This window comes from Crocuta crocuta, unplaced genomic scaffold, assembly GCF_008692635.1.
Source record: "Crocuta crocuta isolate KB4526 unplaced genomic scaffold, BGI_CrCroc_1.0 scaffold87, whole genome shotgun sequence".
Taxonomy (NCBI): domain Eukaryota; kingdom Metazoa; phylum Chordata; class Mammalia; order Carnivora; family Hyaenidae; genus Crocuta; species Crocuta crocuta.
Window position 1 is genome coordinate 5,601,703 of NW_027532166.1, and position 26,528 is coordinate 5,628,230.

The 26,528-nt window shown below is 45.5% G+C and overlaps 2 protein-coding genes across 4 annotated transcripts in view; one reads left to right on the forward strand and one right to left on the reverse strand.

Moving 5' to 3' along the window:
• The window catches only part of GSK3B (glycogen synthase kinase 3 beta), a 205,019-nt gene extending 198,173 nt beyond the window's left edge, over window positions 1-6,846 (forward strand). For all 3 annotated transcript variants that reach the window (XM_077776762.1, XM_077776760.1, XM_077776761.1), the window contains one exon: window positions 6,151-6,846. Coding sequence is in view for 2 of the 3 variants with exons in the window: in XM_077776760.1 (XP_077632886.1) it covers window positions 6,151-6,218 (68 nt within the window). In the remaining variant the exon portion in view is untranslated. The remainder of the gene's footprint in view (window positions 1-6,150) is intronic.
• Window positions 6,847-14,983: 8,137 nt separating this feature from the next.
• On the reverse strand, window positions 14,984-24,345 carry NR1I2 (nuclear receptor subfamily 1 group I member 2). The gene is made up of 9 exons (XM_077776755.1): window positions 23,975-24,345; window positions 21,979-22,197; window positions 21,571-21,704; window positions 20,081-20,268; window positions 18,791-19,065; window positions 17,029-17,171; window positions 16,744-16,860; window positions 16,290-16,395; window positions 14,984-16,087 (listed from the first exon to the last, which is right to left on the reverse strand). The coding sequence occupies exons 1-9, from the start codon at window positions 24,343-24,345 to the stop codon at window positions 15,778-15,780; spliced, it is 1,863 nt and encodes a 620-aa protein (XP_077632881.1). The 3' UTR covers window positions 14,984-15,777.
• Window positions 24,346-26,528: the final 2,183 nt, after the last annotated feature.

Sequence of the window (26,528 nt, forward strand, 5' to 3'; positions counted from 1 at the left end):
TGTGTCAGTTAATAACACTAATATCTAAAACAGGGCTTTTTTGATAAATATATTTCCACTTGGAACAGTTTGAATAGGAACTTCCTGAGTTAGCTACACGGGTATAATTAATATATCCTAGGCTGCCAAAATTTTATCTTTTAGAGGAGTTGACCTGTGGTGACACATTTCTGACTATTAATAGAATGAGGATAGTGGCAAATAGAAACATAAAATAGGCTTGGGAGAGTATAATAAAGGAAATAAGGAAATAAAAGTATACTTAACGTTAGCCAAATATAAAGTACATGTAAAATACAAAACAGATTTGCTATATCTGAAATATGCTCTTTTACTAATCTGCCAATAATAAAAATAATAAATATTTAATGATTTTATAACTTTTGAGAACTTGAAACATGTTTAGGATAAATAGGGAATAAGTTTTTTTTTTTTTAATTTCAGTTAAATTTAACTAACCATATGTAGTCAGCAGCCACCCTATAAGAGAGTGCAGACAGAACATTTCCATTGTTGCTGTGCGGCCAGACAGCATTTTATCACTTAGAAGGCGTGCATTTGCAAAATACTGATTCATGGTGGCAGAGCCTTTGGAACCCCAGCCTCATGTGTTTATTCTCTGTACTTTCCTCCCAGAGTTTTTCCTTGTTTGCTACTCTCTTTTTATTTAAACACTTTGGCAACAGTTTATAAAGGTGGGACTTTCAGGGGCACCTGGGTGGCTCAATTGGTTAAGCATCCAACTTCAGCTCAGGTCATGATCTCACTGTGAGTTCGAGCCCTGCATCAGGCTCTGTGCACTCTCTCCCTCCCTCCCTCTAGCCCTCTTTCTCTCCCCCCACCTCTCAAAAATAAATAAACAATTAAAAAAATTTTTAAATAAAAATAAATGTGGAACTTTTCATTCTCCTTCCCCTTGCCATTTGTACATTTGATTAAACACATTGGAAGGAAGAATGGACAGGACTTGCTGATGCATTAGATGTAGTCGGGGTAGAGTAAGGAAAGAATCCTGGTGACCACTTTCGGTTTGTGACCTGAACAACTAGGTGGGGCAGTTTCCTCAGTATTGAGACAGCTGCTCAACAAATCCATGACTCCGTTATCTTGCCACTCCTATAGATCGCTGAGAATTTGGGAGGTACGGGAGAAGCTATGGGTCCTCTACTAGAAAAAAATGTGTGTGTATTATATATGGAATTTTGCACTTCAAAATTTTCTCTAGAGCATGGAGCACCTGAGTGGCTTAGTCAGTTAAGGGTCCTACTCGATTTCAGCTTATGTCATGATCTCACGGTTTGTGAAATCGAGCCCCACTGTCAGCATGGAGCCTGCTTAGGATTCTCTCTGCCCCTCCCCTGCTTGCTCTTGCACATGATCTCACTCTCTTTCTCCCTCCCTCTCTCACTCAAAATAAATAAATAAACTTAAAAAAAATTGCAGCCTCATGAATTTTATTAGGAACCTGATACCTTAGTGCTTCACCCTTGGCTTCACTATGAAGTTGCCCTATTTGTCATTTTTTATCTCTGAAGCCACACAGAATAAAATTGGTTTCCATAAATACATACACAAATTGCCTTTGCCCTATCCAGCGTAAAAGCCATAGAACCATAGAGTCTTCTTAGAATTAGGGAAAAAAACAATTGATTATTTGATGCAATTTTCCTTGCCTCTTTTATATTTTATTAGGCACATACCTAATCTTGTAAAGGGAGTTAGTTGGTCAGGGATACCCTCATGGGCTTGTGAGCATAAATTCTGCCTGGCATTTAAGTTATTTGACCTATATGTATGTATTGGTTTTCTTTTGCTACAGATTAAGATGCCCCAAAATTTAGCACCTTAAAACAAGAATAAACATTATTTTTATCTCACATGTCTTAGATTGGTCACGAATTCAGAAGCCGCCTAGCTGGATGGTTCTAGATCAGAGTTTTTTATGAGGTTGAAGTCAGCTGTCAGCCAGGGGCTACAGACATCAGAAGGCTTACCTGGAGCTGGAAGATCTACTTCCAGGATGGTTCATTTATATGCTTGGTGAATCCTTCCTTGCTGCATGGCCCCAGTCCCTTACCATGTGTAGCTTCCATAAGGCTGCTAAAGTGTCTCACATTGTGTCAGCTGGTTTCTTCTGGACTAAGTGACCCAAGAAGGAGGACAAGATGGAAGCCACAGTGTCTTTTATGTACTGACCTTGGAAATCACACACCATTGCCTCTACAATGTCCTATTGGTTACATGGGTCAGCCCTTTTCCTGGAGGAAGGGACGGCCTTGGGGTATTGACACCCAAAAGGCATGTCTCATTGGGGCCATCTTAGAAAGCAGCTACCACAGTGTATGAGAATGATCTTATACCTTCATCCCTCAAAGCTGATTATTCTCTCCATTCCCCCTGAAACCTGTCCTTGGTTACTTGGTTGTTGGTTGGCTGGTTGGTTGGTTGGTTGGTTGGTTGGTTGGTGGTTGGTTGGTTCTGAACTAGCATTAGAAGGATGGTAATAGGCATTGATTTCTAGGAAACTTGGAATATCACCTCTATAGTTGTTTCCAAAACACTTGTGTCTCTGTATACCCCATACAGACTGAGAATTAGGAAATAAAATAACTGTATTTTTAATTCTTATCATAAATTCACAGATCTGTTTTAATGTAGTAACCCTTTTAGGTAATAGAAATAGGCTACTAGATTACAGTGGATTACATAGGAGTTAGGTCTGAACGAAAGTCCCCTTAAGCTCTTTTCTCACTTTGCTAGGAAATCTTTTCTTCTGTCCCCTGTACTACCCATAAAGGCCATCAGTCTCTTCCTCTAATCTCTCTGTACTCAACTCCATTCTCCTGCTTGTCAGCTCTGCAACCTTGGGCACATTACTTAATTTCTTTGTGCCTCTATTTTCCCCTTTGCAAAATGGGGGCAATAATTATACCTATTTCTTGGGGTTGCTCTGTGGGCTAAAATGACATGCCTGCAATGTACTTAGTATGAAGTCTGGCACATTGGTAAGCACTCAGATGTTAACAGTTACTGCTCCTTTATTATGGTGGTGATGGTGGTTATTGCAGTCACACTAAACTATAAATTTATGTATTTTTAGATGTCTCTTTTACCTTTCCATTTATTGAACAATTACTATAACCCAGGTACTGTGCTAAGCACTTTATTTCCATTTTACAGATGAGGAAATTGAGACAGAGAGAGGTTAAATAACCTGTTACAATATCACACAGCTGTTCAGTTCATATTCTATGTTTGTGGAATTGGATTAGATTTAAGAAAGATATGTCATTGTGAATTTCAAAATAGAATCTCAAGACTAAAAACAAGAGATTGTACAATTAGTCCATGGTTATTCATAGTTGAACTGGATGCTTTATAATCAAAAGATGTTAGCCTATCCTTTAAACCATAATGCCATGTAGCATCAATTTTACCAGTATGAATGTAACGGGAAGAGAATGCAGGAGAAATGAGCAAAAAGAATTTTGCTGCTTTTAAACAGTTACTGTTTAAATGTTTGAGAAGAAGCATAGAAATTACAGTGAACATCCAAATCAAGTGACAGTTTTTAATGAGCAGTTTTATTATAAAAAGCCCATATTCAATTATATAAAATAAGTATTCTGATCTGACAGTAGGAACAAAGTATGTACCAAGTATGAAATGTAGTTTTGTTCAGTAAGCCATGTGTTCTGTCAGAGCTACTGTTGAGTTTGTAGAACTTTATATTCTCTTTGTTTTGCGTTTCTCCTCCCTATACTTTGACTGCCTCTGAAAAACAGATCATCGTTCTTTTTTCTAGCAAGGACATATGTAATTTGACTTTAAGTGGAAATTCTTTGCAGTAGGCAAAGGTGTTTTCGTTTGATAAATCAATACAGTGGTATGACTTCAGGTATCAGGTAATGAGCTATTAGAATTTTAGTTTCCAGGTGATTTGGAGATAATTCAGAGAAGAAAAATGAGATCATTAAATGACAAACCTGAAGAGCTTAAGTGTCTTTCCAAATTTTATCGTTCAGAAGGTGAATTTGTTCTGGTTATATGCACACAATAGGATTTTGCCAAAGAGTAAATTAACATAATGAGCTGGATGGCCTTGTGGATGAGCCTTAGTGGTCATTCAGTGTAGCTGATGGCTGCTGTGGCCAGAGCTGCTAACAGCACTGGTATGTTTGTTACTGTGGTCAGGCAGATAAGTTCCTCAAGATTGGTAAATCTCTTAAGTCCTGAGGAAGACCAAAACATACTAAAAATGAGAGAGAAGTGCTATTTGATGATGGTCACGCATAGGTTCTGAACATTCGCCAATGCATGGGAAATGCCACTGTAAGTGGACTTGTGAAGAACATTATAATTCTGAAATAGCTCTGTGGCCTTTCAGACTCTTTCTAGACTTGTTTTTTAAGCAGCCTGTGCCTGAATTATGAAAATGATCATTTTTCTTGAGAAAAGCTTACAGCAACATGTGCATGGACAGAAACTGATGTTACCTTATCCCTGAGGACAGAATTTTGATGATCATTGAAGACTAAAATTCCTGCCAAGAAGAGCCTATCTAAGAAAGACCAGGAGTCGTGAAGGAAACATTTTAGACATAGTTATTTACTAACTATTGGAGAAGGCATGTACCTGCCCTTGGAGAAAGGTTCTGTGTCATATACCCTCCCACTTGTCCATGTGCCATACTGATGAGTTAATGAATGTAATACGGTCCATGCATGGACCCTGATGCTGTAATATTTGCACTTATTTATATGAAAACAGGAGTAGAAACAGCTGTAGGTGTTTTGAAGGAAATTAAATGAATTAAACATAACCAGTCAAATTAAGAGGTATAAACATGTCTTCCCCAAAGGCTGAGTTAAATGTATATAAGGGCAGATTGTTTTGAGGGCAGGAAAATCAGGAATTTAGAAAAGAAGTATAGTTTTTACAGAGTGACCATTGGAATGATAAACTGAGCACCTAGTCCTTACATAAAGAGTTCCTGTGTGTTCTCAGGGTTTTCTTTTTTTTCTTCTAATTAAAAAATTCAAACAAGAAAGATCCAAGGACCAAACATTGCATTCAGCCATGACAGTTGTTTAACTCATCATAGAGTTAAAAGAGCTACAGCCTCTAGGGAGACAAAACTTCTGGACTTATTTTTTGATGTCACCAGTTTTTATGGTCAGGGGTAGTATGACTTCTAGGGAGATGGGTCTTAGAAGTTACCCATCCCAGTCAAGCCACTTCTCTTCTTGCTCAGGGCTTAGCGTGAAGTGTTAGGGAGAAAATTTGCCCAGCAGTGTATTAACAGTCACATACATGATGTCACAGGGTCATGGCTGGACTGGCTGACTGAAACGGCAGTCTTGTTGCCTACCTGAGATGTAGTGCTGCTCCAGATGCAACTAAATGCCTGCTTAAATGTTAATAGATGCTGTGAAATAATAATGGAGCTTAAAAGGGGAGGGGAGAGTAACATGAGTTAAAGTTAATTATAAAGTTACACATATTTTCCAAAAGATTAGGCAGAGTAATCTCAGCACCCAAGGTATTTGACTACAAGATGCTTTATTGAATGGAATAAGTGAATTGGTACTGTGGTGACTACCTCTTCTTTTCTTCTGATTGTCTTCCATTTCTACAAATAATGAAGGACTGTACTTAGAAAGTGAACAGCTGAATTTGATTTATGCGTATGCTTCTGCCTCTCAACACTGACCCGTATTACATTCATTGCCTCCACCCATTTTACCCACTTTAGCAGACGGCATATTATAACATGGTTCAGAATTTTTAGCAAGTTTTCCCAGCTGTGCACTGCTCATTTATTTTCAAATGAGCTGGATTCCCAACTGAGTATTCATGCATGTACTGCTAACCTCATCTATAGCAAGAGGTTTGGCAGAAATGGGCTCTGGTCCTGAGTCTGTAACTTAAAGACACTATCTTCCCTGCACACGGACCAGACCAAGGCATGCTCTTAGCTGTAATCAGAAAGAAACTCTTATTTCTTTTTAAGTATTGGCCATATTTCAAATAACATTTTCAGATACAGCTTGGAAGACCACCGGCTCACAGTGTACAGTTTGGGTGGTGTGCTTTCTCATGGGGCTGTAATAGCACTGCTCATGCTCTCTTGGGACTTTTGATTTGCAGATGCTAATGCTGGAGACCGTGGACAGACCAACAGCGCTGCTTCTGCATCAGCTTCCAACTCCACCTGAACAGTCCCGAGCGGCCAGCTGCACAGGAAAAACCACCAGTTACTTGAGTGTCACTCAGCAACACTGGTCACGTTTCGAAAGAAAATTAAAAAGAGAAAAAAACCTGCTCATTTTAGTGTTCAATTTTTTTATTATTATTGTTGTTCTTATTTAACCTTGTAAAATATCTATAAATACAAACCAATTTCATTGTATTCTCACTTTGAGGGAGATCCAGGGGGTGGGAGGGGTTGTGGGGAGGGAAGCGGAGCACTAGAACACACAATCTCTCTCCCACGACAATCTTTTTTATCAAAAGTCTGCTGTTGTATACTTTAAAAACAGGACTCCTGCCTCATGCCCCTTCCACAAAGAAGACGACTTTGTTCTGTGCTGAAGTTTCTTTGAACTTTGTTTTCTTTTCAAGTCATGTGTAAGACTTTGGGCTAGTGCACAGCTTGAAATTGGTTGGGAGCTTTAGCAGGTGTAACTCAGTGGGGACTTAAATGTCACTTGTAAAATTAATCCATATCCTCTGGTATTTGAAGACATGCCTTTGGCATATTGGTGGCAGGTGTGGCAGACAAGGAAATTGTATCATTTGTATGTAACCCAGGGAGGTCAATAAAGTTTGAAGATTCTTAATTGACTTGATAAGGTCTTGTTTTGCTCTTAATCAGTGCTAGTGGTGAAGAAACTCAAGAGGAGGTGATCAGAGGAACATACGTGCTCTGAGTGTGGGTCTTTGTTTGCCTGACTGAAGCTTCTCTGCAGACCTTAGTACAGTTTTAACCTGGTGGCCTAGGAGAAGGCTGAGAGGATGTTGAGCGGGTCACTCTGGCTGCAGAGGTCAAAAGCTGATGAACCTGGAGGAAGGGCACAGGCCAGGGTCAGATCTCAGCACTGTGAATGAATTTGTCCAGACTTGTTTCTAAAGTTGCTTCCCTTGGAAAGAGACACTTGAGAGGACATTATAGTTAAAGAATGTGAACTGTAACAGTCTACTGGTTTATTTTTCATATTTTTTAATTACAAATTGAGCTTGCAGAAATTGCCACATTCTGCACATAGTTCTGATTTTAAATCCAAATCTAGAATCTGTATTTAATTTCAGCTCTTTTTTTAACCTCATGCTTTTAAATTTTTATTTATTGATGTATGTCAGATAGACCATTATGATTTTAGATGGTAGGAATATTAAGAACTACACATCAAAATGGTATAAACAGTCACATGTACCTGCTGACTTTATAGGAAAGCTGATTATATAAATGTGTGTATGTATATATGTTATATATACATAGATTCAATACTGCCTTTTATTTTTGTTTTTGTCCACAGTATCAAAATCAACTGGTTGGAGCATGAGGAGAAGGATGTTTCCCCCCATACCCAGTTAAGAGTTTTTGTTCTGTTCTCTTTGTGTATCAGTGAACGGTGTAAGACTCAGTCTGTGTTTTTGAAGAAAAAGCAATATTCCTTGGAAAGCAAAGAGGATTGAAGGGTTATGTTTGCAGTGAGGAAATAGATTTTTCACAACTAGTTTGTTTTATACTTTTAAGGTTGCCATCTTTGTGGGCCTTATATACTCGAAAATGAACCTTAGTCACCTTGGTGCTTATGGGCCATTACTTGACCTATGAATCTTTAAGGCACAATCAGTTGTACTTTACATTTAAAGATCACTTGAGTGATGGCCGCCTTTCCCTTCTACCCACTCTTCCCTACACACCTTCCAAGGTTAGCTGATGACTGCAGGGCTGAGGAGTTGAGCCCTAGACTGTGTGTAGCCTCCCTTCACCCTCGTTGCCACCTGAGGTCATGTTTAGGGTCGTGCACCCTCCCTGTGATTTGGAAGTGGAGTCTCTTGGCAGCCCTCACACAGGTCCTAGTTCCCTGTCCTGCTTCTTAACCAAGTGTGTGTGACTCTCCAAGAGAGTCCTACTGCCTGCTGAAGTGAACCAGGACCCAGAAGGGCAACTGTGAGCCATCTTAGTTTTCACTCACTGTTTAGCTAAGCTCTTAGGCCACAAAAGGGGTTTCTCAAACCTCTGGTTATATCTGAGTTCATGAGAAAGGAAACACACTCAGTCAAACCAAATCAAACAAATTGACTTTTACATTTAATAATGGGCTTCTGAGAGCCAATTAAGATTTGAAAGAAGTCTGAATCAAAGTATTTGGCTGGGTAATTCCTGAAGGGAATGGCTTTGATAGACCATTTTCAGAAAGGATTTATAAAGAAGCTGAACAGCAGGTCTCGGACAGAGAAGCGACCTGCTTTCACACCAGACCTGCCCAGCCAAACATTTGGACACAGACACTACTATGGACTTGGTATACTTGCTAGAGCCCCTAAAAATCTGTGCTTGCTTTAGAAAACACTCCCCTCTCCTTTGCCCCCATAATTGGGGTAAGAGAAGAAGAGAGAAAAGTCTGATGCTTTTCTCTCATTTTATTGTGTGTGTGTGTGTGAGGGCTGAGGTGCGTGATTTTTCTTTCTCAAGGATCATGGCGGTATCACAGAACTCTTTTATACAAGTGAGATCCAGGTCTCTGAATATCTTTTTGTAAATAATAATAATAATAATAATAATAAAAGCTCCTCACCAAATTCAAGCTTGTACATTATATTTTCTTTCAATGTTTTTAAATTTAAGTTGTATTGTTTTGTATGTAAATATGTGGACCCAGGAACTGTTATTAATGAGCAAAAAGTTACTGTTCAGGGCAGTGATTCTGTTTAATAATCAGACAAAATGTAGACGAGCTTTTTAAAGCCATATAGTTTTAACTCTGTACAGTAGGTACCGGCCTGTATTATTGTAACAATAACTCTAGCAATGTATAGTGTATCTATATAGTTTGGAGTGCCTTCGCTTCCATGTGTTTGTTTTTTGTTTTTGTTTTTCATTTTTTAAGTTTTCATTGGTTTTTCTATCCATGTGACCCTGTCCCACCCCTTTCCCTTTGAAATAATAACTCACTCCTAACAGTGTCTTTGCCCCTTCCACAGTTAATTTCAGTGATACCATGCTCAGGAGTGGAAAGAGGAAACCATGTTCATGATCTCATTTCATTTAAACCCTGCCTTGGGTTTGGTTCTGGGCAGTTGTTTCCTCCTCAGTCAGTACCAGTGACCAGTTTCATTTCATAGTTAGTCCATCCAGGGACTTCGCGTAGTGCCAGCGAGCCCTAGATCTGGAAGATACCGAATAGATTGGAGTTTGCTCATCTCTCCCCCAAATCCTAACCATGGGTCTTACAAACAGCAGATTCCGGGAGCCTTCCATGCTCTCCTCTTTATCTACTTCCCTCCTGATAGAGAGAGAGAGACTGTTTTTATAAATCAGAGTTTCTTAATAGTATCAGGTTTTGATACATCAGTGGTCTAAAAGGCTGTAGTGCAATTAATTACTAGCAGTTACTGCACAGAGCGCCAGCGTGTCGATAGAGGGCTGTTGTTGTAACAAGGAGACTCTTACCCATCCCCTCCCTCCTGCCACCTCTACCCCTGTTTAGTGAAATGTCATTTTAATTTTGTTCTTTAAAAAAATAAGTTTAATTCTTACTGTGTGCCCATCATGAAGGCCTTTTTTTGAAAGAAAGAAATCAAAACCATTTGTTTTGCCTCCAAGTACTCCATATAAGATGTCTTGAGTAGAAGAAAAAAAACTTTACCAAACCAAAGGTTGCTATTTTTGAAACATCATGTGTTCATTCCAGCAAGGCAGAAGACTGCACCTTCTTTCCAGTGACGTGTTGTGTCAGTTTTTTAAGTCCTCTTAATTTTTAGACACATATTTTTGGTTTGTGTTTTAACAAAGCCTACCTGACCAGTCATCTTGTCTGCACCAATGCAAAGGTTTCTGAGAGGACTACTGTATTCTCTATCCCTGTGGATATAAAGACACTGGCATTTCATTTCTTTTTTCCCTTTCCTTTTTAAGGGATTTAACTTTGGAATCTTCCAAAGGAAGTTTGGCCAATGCCAGATCCCCAGGAATTTGGGGGTTTATTTCTTTGTTTTAAACCAAAATTGTATCTGATTTCTATTGTTGATGTTAGTGATCATCTAATCACAGAGCCGAACACTTTCTTCCCTATATAGAAAAATCAACTAAGCATGCTTTCCAATAAAATCTGTCTTTTCTAGTAGAAACCTGAGCCACTGAAAATAAGAGAGAAAAGAAGCAGAGTCAAGTCCCAGACTAAGGTCTACGTTTGAGAGGCTTTGAAAGTAATCCCTGGGGTTTGGATTATTTTCACAAGAGTTATGACGTTTTATTCAAGTTTGTTGCTCCGTTTTGCACCTCTGCAATAAAAGCAAAATGACAACCAGTACATAAGGGGTTAGCTTGACAAAGTAGACTTCCTTGTGTTCATTTTTGTTTTTTTCTTACTATATCTGTCTACAGGCAGATACAGATAGATGTATGAAAATGTGCTTGCCTGTAAAATCTGCATTTATAAATGTGTTGCCGATGGATCACTTGGGCCTGTACACATACCAATTAGCGTGACCACTTCCATCTTAAAAACAAATCTAAACAAAATTTATTATATATATATATATATAAATGNTATACAAACTATTGCAAACACTTGTGCAAATCTGTCTTGATATAAAGGAAAAGCAAAATCTGTATAACATTATTACTACTTGAATGCCTCTGTGACTGATATTTTTTTCATTTTAAATATAAACTTTTTTGTGAAAAGTATGCTCAATGTTTTTTTTCCCCTTTCCCCATTCCCTTGTAAATACATTTCGTTCTATGTGACTTGGTTTGGAAATAGTTAACTGGTACTGTAATTTGCATTAAATAAAAAGTAGGTTAGCCTGGAAATGAAATTAAAATTCACAAGTGTGTGGTCTTTATTTCAGTACCCAGCCCTCTTTTCTTCACCCTAACTATTCTGCTTCTGCGGTATGTAGTTACATCACCACCTCTGTTCTTCCAATTAGAGAAACATGGATCTTTGTTATAAAAATCAAGATGCAAACACTAGTTCTCCTTCTTTCAATGATCTTATTATATTGTTTGGCCCCAAGAGGTGCAGCTTCCATCTTGGAAACCTTTGGATTTGATGTAGAGGAAGCTTTGCAGACACTGCTTTGAAAAGAACGAAAATGTCCCTGAAAGGGACAAATTTTTAAAATGTGTATAAGCTGCTGTCTTTGATTACTGTGTTCACGGTTTGGTGTAGCTGTATTTTCTTTTAACTTTCATCCCATTAGTAATGGTCTTTGGGAGTATCTGTAAAATATATGAACACCACAGACAGTGGGGCTGTACCTCCCAGGTTACCAACACATGTTGTGTTTGAATCTGCTCATTTCCAATACTGGATGATGTATGTAAACATGTTATGTCTCTTAGTGCAAAAAGAAACATTTTTTTTTTTTTTTTTTTAGGGCTGGCTCACTCTGTCAGGCCTAATCTAAAGGCTAGATATAAAGTCATGTGACTGCTGCTTCAATAAAAACAAATTTATATTGGATAAAGTCTGCTCCTTTATTTGTTTATGTTGTTTATGGTGGTGTGGGATTGGCTGATATTTGTATAATAGGTAAACATGTTTACCAGCAGGCAGGGCCGGGGGGATGGGGGGGAGGGTGGGGCAGGAAGGAAAGGAATCCATGCAGACATAAAAGATTGCACTTGTGGGATAGGCCTCCTTGTGGCATTGAAGTGCATTTGTTTGGGATTCACTACTATTTTATTTCCTACCTTGTTTTGAGCTGGAATTGAGCAAGATAGCCCTTTTAACTTAAAATCCTGAAAGGCTGCATTTTTAATGTTAAGGTCTTCCAAAAAGTGCTGACCAACCTGTCCTTAGGATAACATTTCAAGTGAGCAATGATAGCAAATTGCCATTTTACAGACACTCTAGAAGAGTAGTTAGGAAAGGGAGGGATCAGGTTGCAGAGTTCAGGGAGAAGTTTGTGAATGGAAGTGACCGAAAGTGATGGTGTGGCCACCCATTTCTCAGGTGTGAGATATTCAACCACCCACTAGCGCCAACAGATTTAGGAGCACTGTGAGCATGTTAAGGGAACGTGTCCAAGGGAAAATGGAAGCTGGTGTGTAACATAGCATGATGAGCCCCACAAGTTGTCAGCAGCTGGGAAGGAATGGTCAATCAAATGTATGTTTCTTTCTACATCCTCTTTTCGCCAGAAAAGAGAGGCCACCCCAGGCCTTCCCACAAAAAGATGATGTCAAGGCTTTAAATGGGCCCTTAAAGCCTGGGGCAGGTAGAGACTGGCCACAGAATGGCTCTGATGAATGCGGAACCAGAAGGCAAGCAGTACTTACTTAGAAGGGCTTTTCTTCTGAGCTGTGGAGATGGACGCCATCCTCACCTAGGGCAAAACCTAGAAAATGAATAGCAGCCATAGGGACACCTAGGAACTGATAGTTCTACGTGTTCAAAGGCTCAGGAAAGGGAGTAATAAAGCAATCAAAATGTTAGAGAGTAGGAAAGTTGAATCTGGCTCCTGGCCCTATAAACTGAAAATCCACAAAGCTATTGAAGTATTCTCTGTGAGCTCTTGGTGTATCTCCCCTTGAATCTAAACTACACTTGGACAACAGCAGTTTTTATAATATATATACCCCATGTTCTATCAATTCAGCTGTCCACGTATTTTTAAAATCAATACGAGGACATGGGAGTTTACATCCCATCTTAATTTCACCTCACTGTAGCCTATATTTGACAACCGTTCCGGGCTCTTGAATGAATAGCACACTCAAGATTACTTCAGTGAGGAAGAGGAGATGCACATGATTTATGAATACAGTTGAATGAAATTTATATTTCCAAGGGAGTGTAATTAGACAAAATTCCTGGGATCTGTATTGATTGTACTTGGAAAGAGTAGCTCTTTTTTCCTCGGTTTCTTTTCTAAAAATGAGTGTGTTCTATATCCTTGTTGCAAAAGTGGTGGTAAATCTGGAGGGGTGGCAAGGAATGAGTTTGCTTGCTTTCATTTATAATGTCAGTGACTGCTATGTTCTCAAAGTTTGGCCTGCTTCTTGTAAAATGGTAATAGCAAAACAAGTATCTGTTTCTTAAAATTCAGTTATAACACTTGTAGCTTCATTTGCATCAAAACAGACACTTAAAATTAGTTCAATTACTACATTTTTAATTTTTGTGTATATATACACAAATACACCCACCATAATTGGGGGGGGTAGCATTTTTATATGGATTTTTACATGGAATAATCATGGACAAACCAAGTGAAATCATTTTTATGTTTTTATACCAATAGCCTTTAGATGTATAAAGGGCAGTAGTAAAATAAGTAGTAAAGAAATATATAATATTCCTATTTTCCACACCCAGATTTCTTTTTCCTCCAGGAAAGAAGGCAAATAAAGGTTTACATCTCTACCCAAAAGTTAATTATTTAAGTCCTCTTGCCTTTACTTGATGCTAAACCAGGAACCTATTTGCTAAGCCGGTCCTTGGGTATAGAATGCCCTATGTAAAATTAGTCAAAATATAATTTTCACAAAAGGAAAAAACATTTAGTCAAAATGGCTATAAACAGTGCAAACACTTGAATATTCTGTAGCTTTCAAAATAGATGTGTAAACAGGAACATACGGTACATGCATATCTAGCGTTTGTTAACTGCCTGCCCGTGTAGCCTTGTTACACGGAACACCCCAGTGTTCCAGCCTCAGGAGCAAAGCCAAGCCCCAGTTCAGATGCCGAGCAGACCTACACCGTCACACACATGTGCACTCAGCCAGTTAGTGTCCTTCCTCCCACGAACACATGTTTCAGAGATCCCTCACTTGGGTCCTCAAGTGCATGCAGAAATTCCCCATGGCATTCACAGAAATTCCTTGTGTCTCTTATGTCACCTATCACTGCTTTTGATCAAAGTTATTTGTGATTCTGCTTTGTTAAGTTGAACTTTAAAGTACTGGAGGTCAGGAACCATGTCTGAGTCAGCTTTTATACCCCACAGGGAGTTGCAAACTGTTGGTGCTTACTAATGTGTTTGAGTGGATGTGGAGACACAGAACGAAGTGCTCAGAAGGAAGGAAGAAGAGACACAGAAGTCATGACAAGCTTCTGCCATTTGCTGCGGGCCTTAAGACTTAGGTCACAGACACAAATGCACCTGCTAATGAACATGGGCCTGGAACTCACTGAACAGCTCAGGACAGGAAGCTGCGGGTTGGGAATGAATGGGGAGGGAAAGACAGGAGTACTTAGAGATAGCAGTTAAGAAACACCCAAGAAGCTTGAACTTGGGTGCGGGCATAGACTCCCAGATGGTCTAGCCCCAGTCACCTTTCCCCCTCTCCCACCGTGACACTAAATCCCCAGACCATAGAGCCATTTCTAAAGGGAGGATGGTCTTGCCTCTGGATGGGCCCAACCTATACTCCATCAAACTGCCTATGGCTTCACTCTCCACCCTTATCCCCTTCCTGAAGAATGCTAGGCAGCATTGTCGGAGGGGTGGTTGTGCATTCCTCAGGGAGGCAAGACCTGTAAGGCACTGTCCGCTCTCAGCGGTATCCATCTATCTAGCCCCAGGAATGGCAGCGCCAAGGGCTCTGGCTGTCCCACAGAGGCTCGCACAAGGGGCAGCTGCTCAGCCATCTGTGATGCTGAACAGCTCCCGCATGAGGGGGGTAGCGAAGGGGTGTATGTCCTGGATGCGCAACAGACGCTGGGTGTGCTGGGCATTGATGCTGCGGAGCTCGGTGAGCATGGCCATGATCTTCAGGAACAGGAACCTGCAGACCAGCCAGAGGAAAAGTTGGAGGTGCAGCCCCGCCTTGTTCCCATCCCCCAACCCTGGGACTGCTTTGAAGTTGCACAGGTTTGGAGGCATTAATTTCAGAACATCCTGAGCCAGCCAAGAGATAAGGCTCAGTTGAATTCCTTAAGCTTCCCTTAGTCTGTGGATGAGAAGGGCAGAAAAGCCTTGGGAAGCCTGAGGTATGGATTTGCACTCTCCACTTGCTCTTCATGCGTGGGGCTTGAATTCCTGTACAGAGACGCTTCCATGGGAAAATCCGGGCACTGTAGGGGCCAAGTACATAGGGCAATCCTAGGGAGAAGTCACTGCTTTGGCTAATGGCTGTGGGTCAGGACCAAATGGAGTGGTTGTAGAGGCAAGGACTACAGGCTGCCCTGCAGATCCTCGCGGGAGCCAGCCTGGTATCTAGTGTCTCAGACAAACCTCACGCCTTAGTTTCCACATGACGCCTCCTGGCTCCATACAGGGGAGGACCACGCAAATCTAGACATGGCCACCCCCAGCATCCCAGATGCTGAGCTCAAAATAAAGTTGAAGCAGGCCAAGTAAGGACTTGAGGTTTTAGACTCAGCCAGCATCCCTAGTGCAGGCCTTCACCCCTCAAGGCCCAGGCCTGTGAGCACCAGGTCTGGGCACTGCTGAGGCCCAGTGAAGGGATGGAAGCCTCTGTCTGGTGAAGCTCTGAACAGGCTTCCTCCTTCAGTTGTGACCAGAGGAAACCAAGAAGTTTCCTACCCTGTTTGCTTGGGTTTGTTCCTAGAGACGATTAGGTAATGCTCAAAAGTGTGGGCTGTGGACTTGTCCGCTGGCGGCCAGCTCCAGATCCCACCTAGCTGGCTGTGGACCCTGAGCCTCCAGTCCCTCGCAGGGCAGTGGTGGCGCCCACTCCATGGGACTGTTTTCAAGATTAAAGGTGCCACACATGTAAACTGCTTGGTACCAGGGCTGACGCTTCTCAGTACAAATGTATTTATTATCATCATTCTTGTTACCCTGGTTATCTTTATCATCATTGCAGTTCTTGCTGGCTCTTGCTAGAAGACCTCGTAGGAGCCTCAGGAAAATACCTGGCCGCTCCCATCCCTGGCTGACAGGAGTGTAAAAAGCAGACGTGAGCCAGGGAGCAATGTCCGTGGCTCTGCATGGCCTCTGGCCCTCCTCGGGTTTCTCCAGGTGGGCTGAAGCTCAGGCTGACTGGGCAGGAGGCCTCAGTGGAGGTCACAGAGCAAGGCCCCAAATCCCCAGCAATCAGAGGCTGCCCCAGGAATGGCTCCAGTCTGCCNGCTCACCGGTGGGCAGGCTGGGGCCGCCTGCACTCGATGTAGGCCTTCAGGGCGAGGGCGAATCTCTCCTGCAGCTGGTCCACGACGCCGCGCTGCACCACACCCGGGCGGTCTGGTGGGGAGGGGAGGGGCGGCAGTGTGGTGCCAGCAAGGCCGCGGGGCCAAGACCAGCTCAGTGCAGCCCAGAGAGGGCGAATGGCCAGCCAACCACCTTCCAGAGACGACGGCACCCAGGCCGGAAGTGAGGGAGCACTCGGAGGGCTATTCATCACCCGCACCGACCCCCGGAGAAACCAGCCAAAGTCCCCGTCCTGGCCAAGCAGTGACTGGGGGACAAGGCCATTGGTTGGGACCTTCCCTGGGGAGGGCGGAGGGGAGGAGGCTGCTGCCTCCTACAGCTAAGCCGAGGGGGTGTGAGCAAGCCCGGAGCGGGAGCGCGCAGGCCAGGTGGGGTTATCACCTGGAGAGAAAAGAGAGATGGCCTGCATCAGCACGTACTCCTCCTTATGCAGCTGCAGCTTCTTCAGCATGTAGTGGAATTTCAGCACGGGCTCCAGGAGAAGCTGCTGGAAGCCACCTGTAGGTGGGTGTGACATGGAAGGGCAAACTCCTCGCGAAGCTGACCCAGGCATCCCCTCACCGAGGTTCCCAACGCCCAGGTCCTGGCGTGGCTCCTCCCCTCCCCCTCCCACCCCCGCGGCCATCTTTCCCTCAGGCTGCCGTAGGGCAGACGCCCGTCTCGCACCTGCAGGATCCTCCAAACAGTAGGACAGCCGACCGCACTCCCAGGTACCGGTCTCTGCGTTGAACACCGTGTTGAATCTCAGTTGGCAGAGCTCAAAGGTGGCCCCCTTCAGCAGGGAGATCTGGTCTTCGATGGACAAGTCCCTGGCAGCGAAGATGGGGGGCGCCAGGTTCCTCACGGGGTGCTACCGGCCAGCCCCCTCCCATCATGCGGAAATTGGGTGGGGGCGGGTAGCAGGGGGCCCGGCCCCCAGGGAGTCCCGGCTTTCNGCATGAGTGCCATGCAGCAGGGAATATTTTTCCTTCCTGCCGTCTGTTTTAGATTTAGTATTTCTGCCCCTTCTCTCTGGACAGGCTGGATGCCCTGCTCCCAGCACTGATAGGGGCCTAGCCACAGTGGCCACCTCTGACATTCCTGGATAGACTGACGCCCTCCATATCTGAGAGGCCTCCCAGCTCCCCACTGAGGAGAGGACCCCAGGAGGGAGGATGCTCAGGCTGGCTCTTGAGGGGGCCCTCAGCCTGGCTTTGGTCTCCTCGGAAATTCAGTCCCTTGTTTTCTGCACCACCTCCCTTCTATTCGATCCATAATTTCAGGAAGCTGATCTATTCTCTCATGTTTCCCAGTGCCTGGCTCACCACCTGGCAAGTAGCTGGCTTTGCACTCTGTGCTCTCTGCTTCCAAATCTGGCCTCTCGGATTCACTGCGACCCTGTGCTAATTCCTCAACTGGGGTGAACCTCAGTTTTCTATTTGTAGAATGAAGGTGGTAGTAATGTGGACCTCTAAGGGTGGCTGTGCTCAGAACTGTGGTCAAAGAAATGGCAAGTAACTTCACACCCTGGTGTTGTGTTGTGGGTCATCAGATGTCAGTGGGGATCTGCCAAGATCCACACATGGAAGTAGGCCTTTCTCCCTACTTCCTTGACCTGATTTGCTACAATCTGACCCGTGGCCACCCCATTAAATAAGGCCTGCGTGTCTCTCACAGGGCCACAGGGCGAACTGGTGTGACCTGGAATATGACCTGCCCCCTGCCTACTGCTGGAACCAGGGGTTCCTTGTACGTGTGAATCAGCTGTAGCCGACCAGGTCTGGCAAGGCCAGTGCTCAGATTTGGGAAGTGCCCAGACCCCACAGACTACCTGTCACAGGGCCGTGGTTGCCACCACACCAGAAGGTCCTGGGGCTTCTTGCCAACCCCAGTTGCCCATCATTGTCCCCACACCTGGCTGTGGGGAGCCCAAGCCTTTGGTTGTCTGGACCACCCATCTTCCTCATGGCCTTCACAACCTCCTCTTGGTGTCTATTCCCGTCTCTCCCTTTCTCCCTCTGGACTTCCTTCCTTTTCCTTCCTACTCCTTCTTTGTTCTCAAACCATCCACTTATGATTCCTGCCCTTTTGCAGGGAAATAAGGAAGAGATTTGCTATCTGAATGTCTACCACGTATGTGCTGGATGCTCTTGAGAGGTTTTCTTATTTCATATAACAACCTTGCAGGTGAGCATTATTAGCGGATGAGGACACTGAGGCACAGTTGGGCTACATCGCAGGCCTACAGTCTAAAGCTAGTGAGCCAGAGGGTGAGGCCTCCACTTCCCAGCAGCACCGGGTGCTTCAGGTAGAGGGGGGCAGGGCAGGTAAAGGAGGGTCTGTTGGCACCAGTACCTCCCAAATTCAGAGGGTTCTACCCTGCACCCTTTGAACGTGCTAGCCACTGCCTGCTCCTTTCCACACCACCCTCCCGGGTCCTGTATCCTACCTGAAGTGGGAGATGACTTTGGCAAAGTTAATGATGCCTTTGAACATGTAGGTTGACATGTCAGCCATGTGGGGCAGCAGGGAAAAGATCTCTTTCCCACTGTTGTCGGCTTGGGGTTTGTAGTTCCAGACGCTGCCATCTTCCCCCCGCAGCCGCAGAGAGAGCTTCACTGAGCACAGATGTTCCCTGATCTGGCTCCACTTGGCAGCGTCTTCCCCCGACGGTGTTTGCAGAGATTCTGGAATCTCGTGACCACTGCTGAGCACTTCTGGAAGCTGGGACAGGAGCCAGGAGGTGAAGAGAGGACAGGAGAGATGGCACGTATTCTCCCAGACAGGCTCCCACGCAGGCCCAGAGGGCGTGCACAGCCACAGCGGCAGCCTGAGAGGACGCATGATAGCAGGGCACGCATGCACACGCACGCGCACATGCAGGCGCACGCACACACACGACACTTGTTTCTTCTCTCTGGGCTTCTGCTGTCAGGTGGTGCGCTTTCTGGATCTGCTTGCCCGTGTTCCCTCACATCCCTGCTTGGTCTGAAATGGGTTTGCTCTCTGCTCAGCAGAAGGTAAGGGGTGCTCTACCTATGGGTGTGACCCAAGCATCCCTGACTTAGAAAGAAGGTTCTGGGAGCTACGGATAGAAAGAACAGACTTCTGGAGCCGCTGGCTGCCAGCTCTCTGAATGGAGCAGGTCACCCAAAATACCTATGAGCACAGAGCCGGGGGGGGGGGGGGGGCGCGTCCTGCTGACACTACTGGGTGACACTGCAGAGCTAGGTTTGTAATCCATCCCTCAGGCAGTCAGGTGAAGCCTGAAGACTGTTCCTCTTAGANGCTAACATTGCAGGGGTCACAAATGTTTCTTAGATCTGTAAATCTTGTGCACAAACGCCGTACCCCCAATTGGTCTTGATCCCGTCCTCATAAAGCCCAGAATCCCAACAGCCCTGGGGCAACTCAGCTTTCCAAAACTTTATTCATGGCTCAGACCCAATTGCTACCTGCTGTGGAGGGAGAGAACAGAGATTCTCCAACCTGACCATGTGTCAGAATCACCTAGGGATTCTTGTCATAACACTGACTGCCGCAAACCCCCCGCCCCCGCCCCGCCCCGTCAGAGTTTCTGACTCAGCAGCTCTGGGAGGATCTGAGAACTAGGATTTCTAACAATTTCCCAGGGACCCTGCTGCTGTTGGGGCAGGAGTCGCTCTTTGAGAACCCCTGGGCATGAGACTGAGGTTTTGAAGAGCTAGCGTAATGGCTGAGCCCACTAGAATCCTCCTACCCGGAAATCCTTGAAGTGGGAGAAGGTGGTGTCAAAGGTTTTCATCTGAGCATCCATCAGCTCTCTGATCATTGTCTGCTGCTCCTCAGTCAGACTCTTGGCTCCCAGGGGCTGAGTGCCCATCAGTTCTCTCTTTCTCCTCCTGATCAAGGCCCGCCTCTGCTCCACAGCCGCGTCCGACATGATCACTGCAGGGATAACCAGGGGCAAGTTCAGGCGCCTGCCAGAGCTTGGCCACACTTTGTGGCAGCAGGAGGGGAAGTGCTGGTGACAAAATCCCTGCCTTTCCTAGACCGCGGGCTCCCCTGGTTAAAGGGGGAGAATGAGGTGTAGCTGCTGTGCTGCCCACCACAGTGGGGTTTGGAAAAATGTTGTAGAATGGTGGGAAGAGCTCGGGCTGTAGAATCAAAAGGTGCTGGGTTTGCACGACAGCTTTGCCATTTACTAGCAGTGACCTTGAACAAGCTCCTTACCAGGTCTTGGCTTCAGTTTCCTTCATAGTCTGGAGTGGGCATTGTGTGGAAAATGCCTCACACAGCTCCTGGCATGTAGTAAGTGGTCAGTGGCATGTGATCGTGTCATTTTTTTTGTGGATTAGGTAGCAATAAGACTCCAAGGTTTCTGGGTCTCCAAGACCCTAGAGAGCTGGACTGCTTAGCAAGAAATATCAACTCCAGCTGCTTCCTATGTAGCCCGCAGCCTTAGGGCCTACCATGGATTTCTGGAGCCCACTTATGTGCGTGGAGCAAAGTTGTGGGGCTGGTGTGAGGAGCGGCAGGGACAGCCAGCGGAGAGCCTTGCTCTCTGTCCACATGGCTAGAGAACTTGTCCCCTGAAAGAGGCTGCCCGCTCTGTGACCAGCGGAGAAAAATCTACACTGGAAGCTTCCAGCCTTTTCCCTATTAGCTTTGATCTCAGAGTGACCTGGGAACACAATGATATACCAAAGGTTGGCAGGTAGAATGAGGGCATCCCCTGGCACCTGTCTGCAAACAGTTCCTCGGTAGGACACCGGGTTTGGGAGGCCGATGGGCACCCGCTGCTGGGAGGTTGGGGGTCATATCACACCATAGGTCTCTGACTTCCTTCTCCCAAATTCACTTCGCGCAATTTGGCTAAAACACCATTAGAACACTTATGAAGGGGACAAAAAGAATCATGCGAGGGCTCCTGAGGGGAGCAAGAGGCATGAGATGCCCACCCCACCTGCCAGAGCAGAGAATAAAAATGCCCTGTATCTGTCAAGTCCCTCTACTACAGGCCTGTGCTGGTGCGGGCAGAGGACCCACAAGCTCTCCTCCTCGAGTTTGCCAGCCGCACCCAGGCCACATGCACCTGTGTGCACGCGCACACTCACGGTGCCTGTCTGTACATGTGCTCGTACACATCCCCGTGCTCCCTTCCTACTCAGCCCCCCAGGGACACCTGTCCCAGACTCGGTGCCCTTGCACCCCAGCCCAGCCCAGCCCAGGGCGCTTCCCGCTGCTCACTCTCCTTCTTCATGCCACTCTCCAGGCACTTGCGGAGGCGGCAGGCCTGGCATTGTCGCCGGGTCTTCAGGGTGATCTCACAGGTGCCCTTCTGAAAGGGGCACCTCAGCCGAGTGTTGCGTTTCATGGCTCTCCTGTGAGAGAACAAAGAGCAAAAGGTAGGTTCCTTTTTTGCAAGGTGCCTTGCAAAAGGTAGCAAGATGGAAGATGAAGAATTCCCCTGAGATATTCATGGCTCTCTTGAAACATTAGGAGGCTTTTGAATGGGCCACTGCCCCATACTCTGACCCCGGGGGAGAGGTGAAGCTGAGGCCCGCAGCAGTGCCCAGCGGGTAAGGGCAGAACCCCAGTCAGACATGACCCACTGCCAGAGGTGGCAGGGGGGTAAATGTTGACAGGTGACTCTACCTGAAAAATCCCTTGCATCCTTCACATGTCATGACATTGAAGTGGTAGCCAGTTGCCTTGTCCCCGCATACACGGCAGATTTGGGGACGCCCATCTCCCTCATGTGTGCTGTCACCCGTCTTCCCAGGAGCTGAATCTGCTTCTTCGCAGTGCACAAGGGCAGCATGTTTCCAGCTTTCTCCAGGTCTCTCCTCCAGGTTTGCTGCCGGGCCCCTTGGGCTAGAAGTGAAAAAACCACAGGGAATGAAGGGGCTGGACAGAGACATGCTGAGGCAGGCCTCACTGTGGTCGCTCACCACAGGAGAGAGAGAGAGAGAGAGACAGCGTGAGCAAGGGAGGGTCAGAGAGAGAGGGAGTCACAGACTGAAACAGGCTCTAGGCTCTGAGCTGGCAGTCAGCACAGAGCCCGACGCGGGGCTCGAACCCACGAACCGCGAGATCATGACCTAAGCGAAAAGTCGGATGCTTAGCCGACTAAGCCACCTGGGCACCCCTGACATTGCCTTTTCTAAACCCCAAATAAAACTTTTAGTAAAATTTCAACACTCAAGTTTCTATTTCCAACACCATGGCAGATGACAGCAAGCAGTTTCACCTGTAAAGATGAAATAGAAATTAATCTGTCCTGCAAACCTGGCTCTCCAGAAAACAGAATAAAATAGGCTGACAGGAAACTTGAACTGAACAGGTGTGCAGGGAGTGTCCCCTGATTTTTCAGATCATAACCCTGACCTCATATGGATTGGCAGACAAAACGTAGAGTATTCACAAAAACCTGAAGCGAAGGATTTTATTTAAAGAGCTCTTGGGTGGGCAGTGTTCCCAGACACCCTCAGAGGCAGACACTCTCCTCTTCTCTAAAAGAACCACTTTTCACCTAGGCATAAAGAATCATACAAGTAGTTTTTAAGAAATACGAGCAAAAACTCACAAATCATGGACAAAGACTAACACAGCACCCTGAACAAGAGCCAGCAAAACCTTACAGCAGAATTAGACATGTAAAGAATTGTCCACAAAGGAACGAAGGGGAGGGCGCTTTTACTTGTGCTGTGTCTGACTGATACAAATTCTCCAGTTCCGTAACGAGACGGTACTAGGATTAATGCCAGAGTCTCACCTCGGAGCATTTGTGTAATTTTTACTTTGTTTTGCCTAAGCTTGTTGTTAAATAGACAGATCTGGTACATTCTGTAGTTCATTCTCTCATATGATCAGGAACCCCCTGTAAGAGACCCCGTGATAGCTATGCTCCAAAGTGGCTCCCAACAAACCATGCCTCCTGGGGGCCACACCTTAGTTCCGTCCTCTCCCGCGAGGAATCTGGGAGGGCCTGTGACTTGCTTTACCCAGTAGAATCATGGGGGGGGGTGTGTGACACTGTGCCCGTTCTGGGCCGAAGCCACAAGAAGTCCTAGGATCCTCTGCTTTTGCCCTTTGGGGGAACCCTAGCCCACCGTGTGAGAAAGTTGAGCTATGCCGCTGGAGTGATCACGCCCTGATGGGACCACACGGAGGGGCCCTGTGAAGAGGGAGAGCTCTGACCTGACCAGATGACAAAGACTCCACTGCCCCAGGCTTCCAGCCGTCCCCGCCAAGCCCCAGACACATGAACAAGCCCTCACGGATGTGCCAGCCTAGTGAAGTGTCCAACTGATGTCATGTGGAGCAGAACTCCCGACTGAGCTCTGCCAACAGAGAATCATGACAGAAATTAAATGGTGGCTGGTTTGGGGGAGTAAATTTTGGGGAGGTTGTTACATGGCAAGAGATAATGGAAACAGAACCCCTAGAGTTTTGTTAGAAATAGATCTGACCTAGTGTGAATGGGGTGCCAGCTGATGCCTGCAATTCTGTCCCTACTCCCCCCTCACATCAGTCCTTACAGCATGGTGCCCTGTGGGCAGGAAAATGACAATGACGTAGTGACTGGTATGTGTCAGCCACATCTCTCTTTCATGTGAATTTAATAAGACGAATTAAACATGTAGTTTACATCGAATCCAGTTGTGTCTGCTCTGGGCGTTGCACCTGTTCCTCACTGGGGTTGGTAATCTGAGCATTCGGAGAATGTGCACTACAGGGAAGACAAGTCTGAGCTTGGGGAGAGAGAAAGGAAGGAGCAAGGTGCATCCCAAGGCGACAGTGGAGGGACATTCTAAAGGAAACATGAGTGAAGTGTGTGCTATGGAAGGAGCAAGGATCCTCAAGCAGGGCAGGGGGAGGGCTCGGGGCTGCAAGGGGAGCCAGGAGAGGACCACAGAGGCAGCCTCGGCGGCTGAGAACTGAATGGCCCCTGGGCGAGCTGTGATCGCGGAGGACAGTGGCTACAGGAGATTCACACAGACACCCTTGCAGAGCACCCATGCAGTGCTGGTTGAGTAGCTTCCAGTTCAAGAATGAAGCTGAATGAGACCCTGTCCACAAACCCGACACCTGCTGATCAAGGGAGATTGAGCTGTGAGAGGCAGCACACTCAGCCTGAATGTTTACACAACCTGGATGATACGGGCTGGATGGCTGGTCACCATGAAAGACCAAGAAAATCAGAAAAGCATCTGAATATACACACTCCTCCCCTGCAGCAGGAACGTGTGAAAGGTAGGCTCCAGGGAGAGCATCAGTGCCTTGGATGGGAAGGGGGCGCGGAAAGCCATCCACTCACGACCTTTGGATCCGGATATTGAGGGAGTGTGTGTGTGGGCACGAAGAGCTGTGCTATGGATACATCTAGGCCAGATACTGGGTAGAGACATGAGAAGTAACTGTCTCAGAAAGAAGGAAAGGCCCATTAGGAGGCCCACGACATTACCTTGGGGTTGCCAAGTTTAGCAGAGATGTCTGGAGGTGGAGGAGAACATTCTCACCAGAGCAGGAAGAGGGAAAGGCTAGAAGAAGGAAGATGAGCAGGAGGGAAGCCCTTGCTCAGGTCCCAAGGTAGATCTGGGAAAGAGAGAACACTAAGGAAGTGAGAATCAAAGTTGTTATTTAGGAAGAGTCAAGAGCAGAGAGAAAGAAGTTCAGGGATCCACATGACCAGTGGCACAGGCGCTGGGGTGGGGGTGGGGCATCAAGACATGAAGAGGGCAGATTAAATGGCCAAAGGGAGATTCGGGTGATGGGTGTTTTCATAAGACAGCATGAGAAAAGAAGAGAGACTTCAGTTAATACTGGGGCCAGAAAAGAATCCAAGAGAAAGCTGGACATGATCATCTTGGAGTCACAAACAGGAGGGAAAGAGTGACTGGGTCAACAGAAGAGCACCATGGCAGTTGCCAGTGCAGGGCGTTTACTAAGTTCCCGGTCCAGCAGTTCAGAAGCTCTTCTACCTTCCGCCATGTGCGTCCCGCAACCCACCCCCTGGAGCTTGGTCTTCACTGGGGCATCCCTCCCTGCATGTCCACACGCTGCACTCTGCTCGGTAAGTTATTCTCTTGGGTCACCGTGTGAGACACGGACACTCTCCTCTTTCACTCGGCCAAGGCAGACTCTGCCCTGCTGGTGTGGGGGGAAAATTCACCAAATTCTCCACTTAGTCAATGGGCAAGTAGAGGTGGGCAGTAGTTAGCTTATGTGGGTCTGAGTCTTGTACAATTGGAGGGGGGTCTTCTTCAAGAAAAAGAATACTCACTGCAAATACATAATTAGGTACCAAAGAAGGTATGTATCTGTAAGAAAGATTGAGAAAGCAAATCACAATGAATTACAAATATTAATATTGTCCTTTGTAGAAGACAGAATAATGGCCCCCAAAGATATCCACGTCCTAATCCCTAGAACCTGTGAATGTGTTTCCTTATATGGCAGAAGGGTCTTTACAGATGTGATTGAGGGTACAGACCTCAAAATAAGGAGATTATCCAGAAGTATCCAAGTGGGCCCAACCTAATCACACGAATCCTGAAAATCAGGTATACTTTCCTGGGTTTGGTCAGAGAAAGAGATGTGACAATGGGAAAGCGGACAGATGCGCATTACCAGTCGGAAGATGGAGGAAGAGGCCATGAGTGAAGGAATCCGGGAAGTCTCTAGAAGCTGGAAAAGGCAAGGAAACAGATTCTCCCCTAGACCTTCCAGAAGGCACCAGCCTGACAACATCTTGATTTTACCCCAATGAAATTGACTTTGGACTTGTGACATCTAGCACTATAAGATAACAAATTTTATATTAAGCCACCAAATTTGTGGTAATATTGCAGCAGCAATAGAAAGCAAATTATCCTCCTCATATAACAGTGATTTTGTAATGTCATTTTACATCAAGAACAGAAAGATAATAAAGTTTTTCCTCTAATATCACTGATCAAAATTTGCTTTTTATTATGATAATGGGAAAAATTTTGATCTTCCTGTCTAGCTGAGGATTGTTGTCAAACTTAAGAAAACCTTTATCAAGATTCTTTCATAGAAGTCTTCATATTGGGAAGAATTTTGCACAGTCTAGGCTCCAGCTCCACACATTTCAAACCTCATTCCCTTCCTTTGGCCTGTGCTGAACACCTGCAGTGATGGCGGACGAGCAGCAGCGTGGGACATTCCTAGGAGCCATT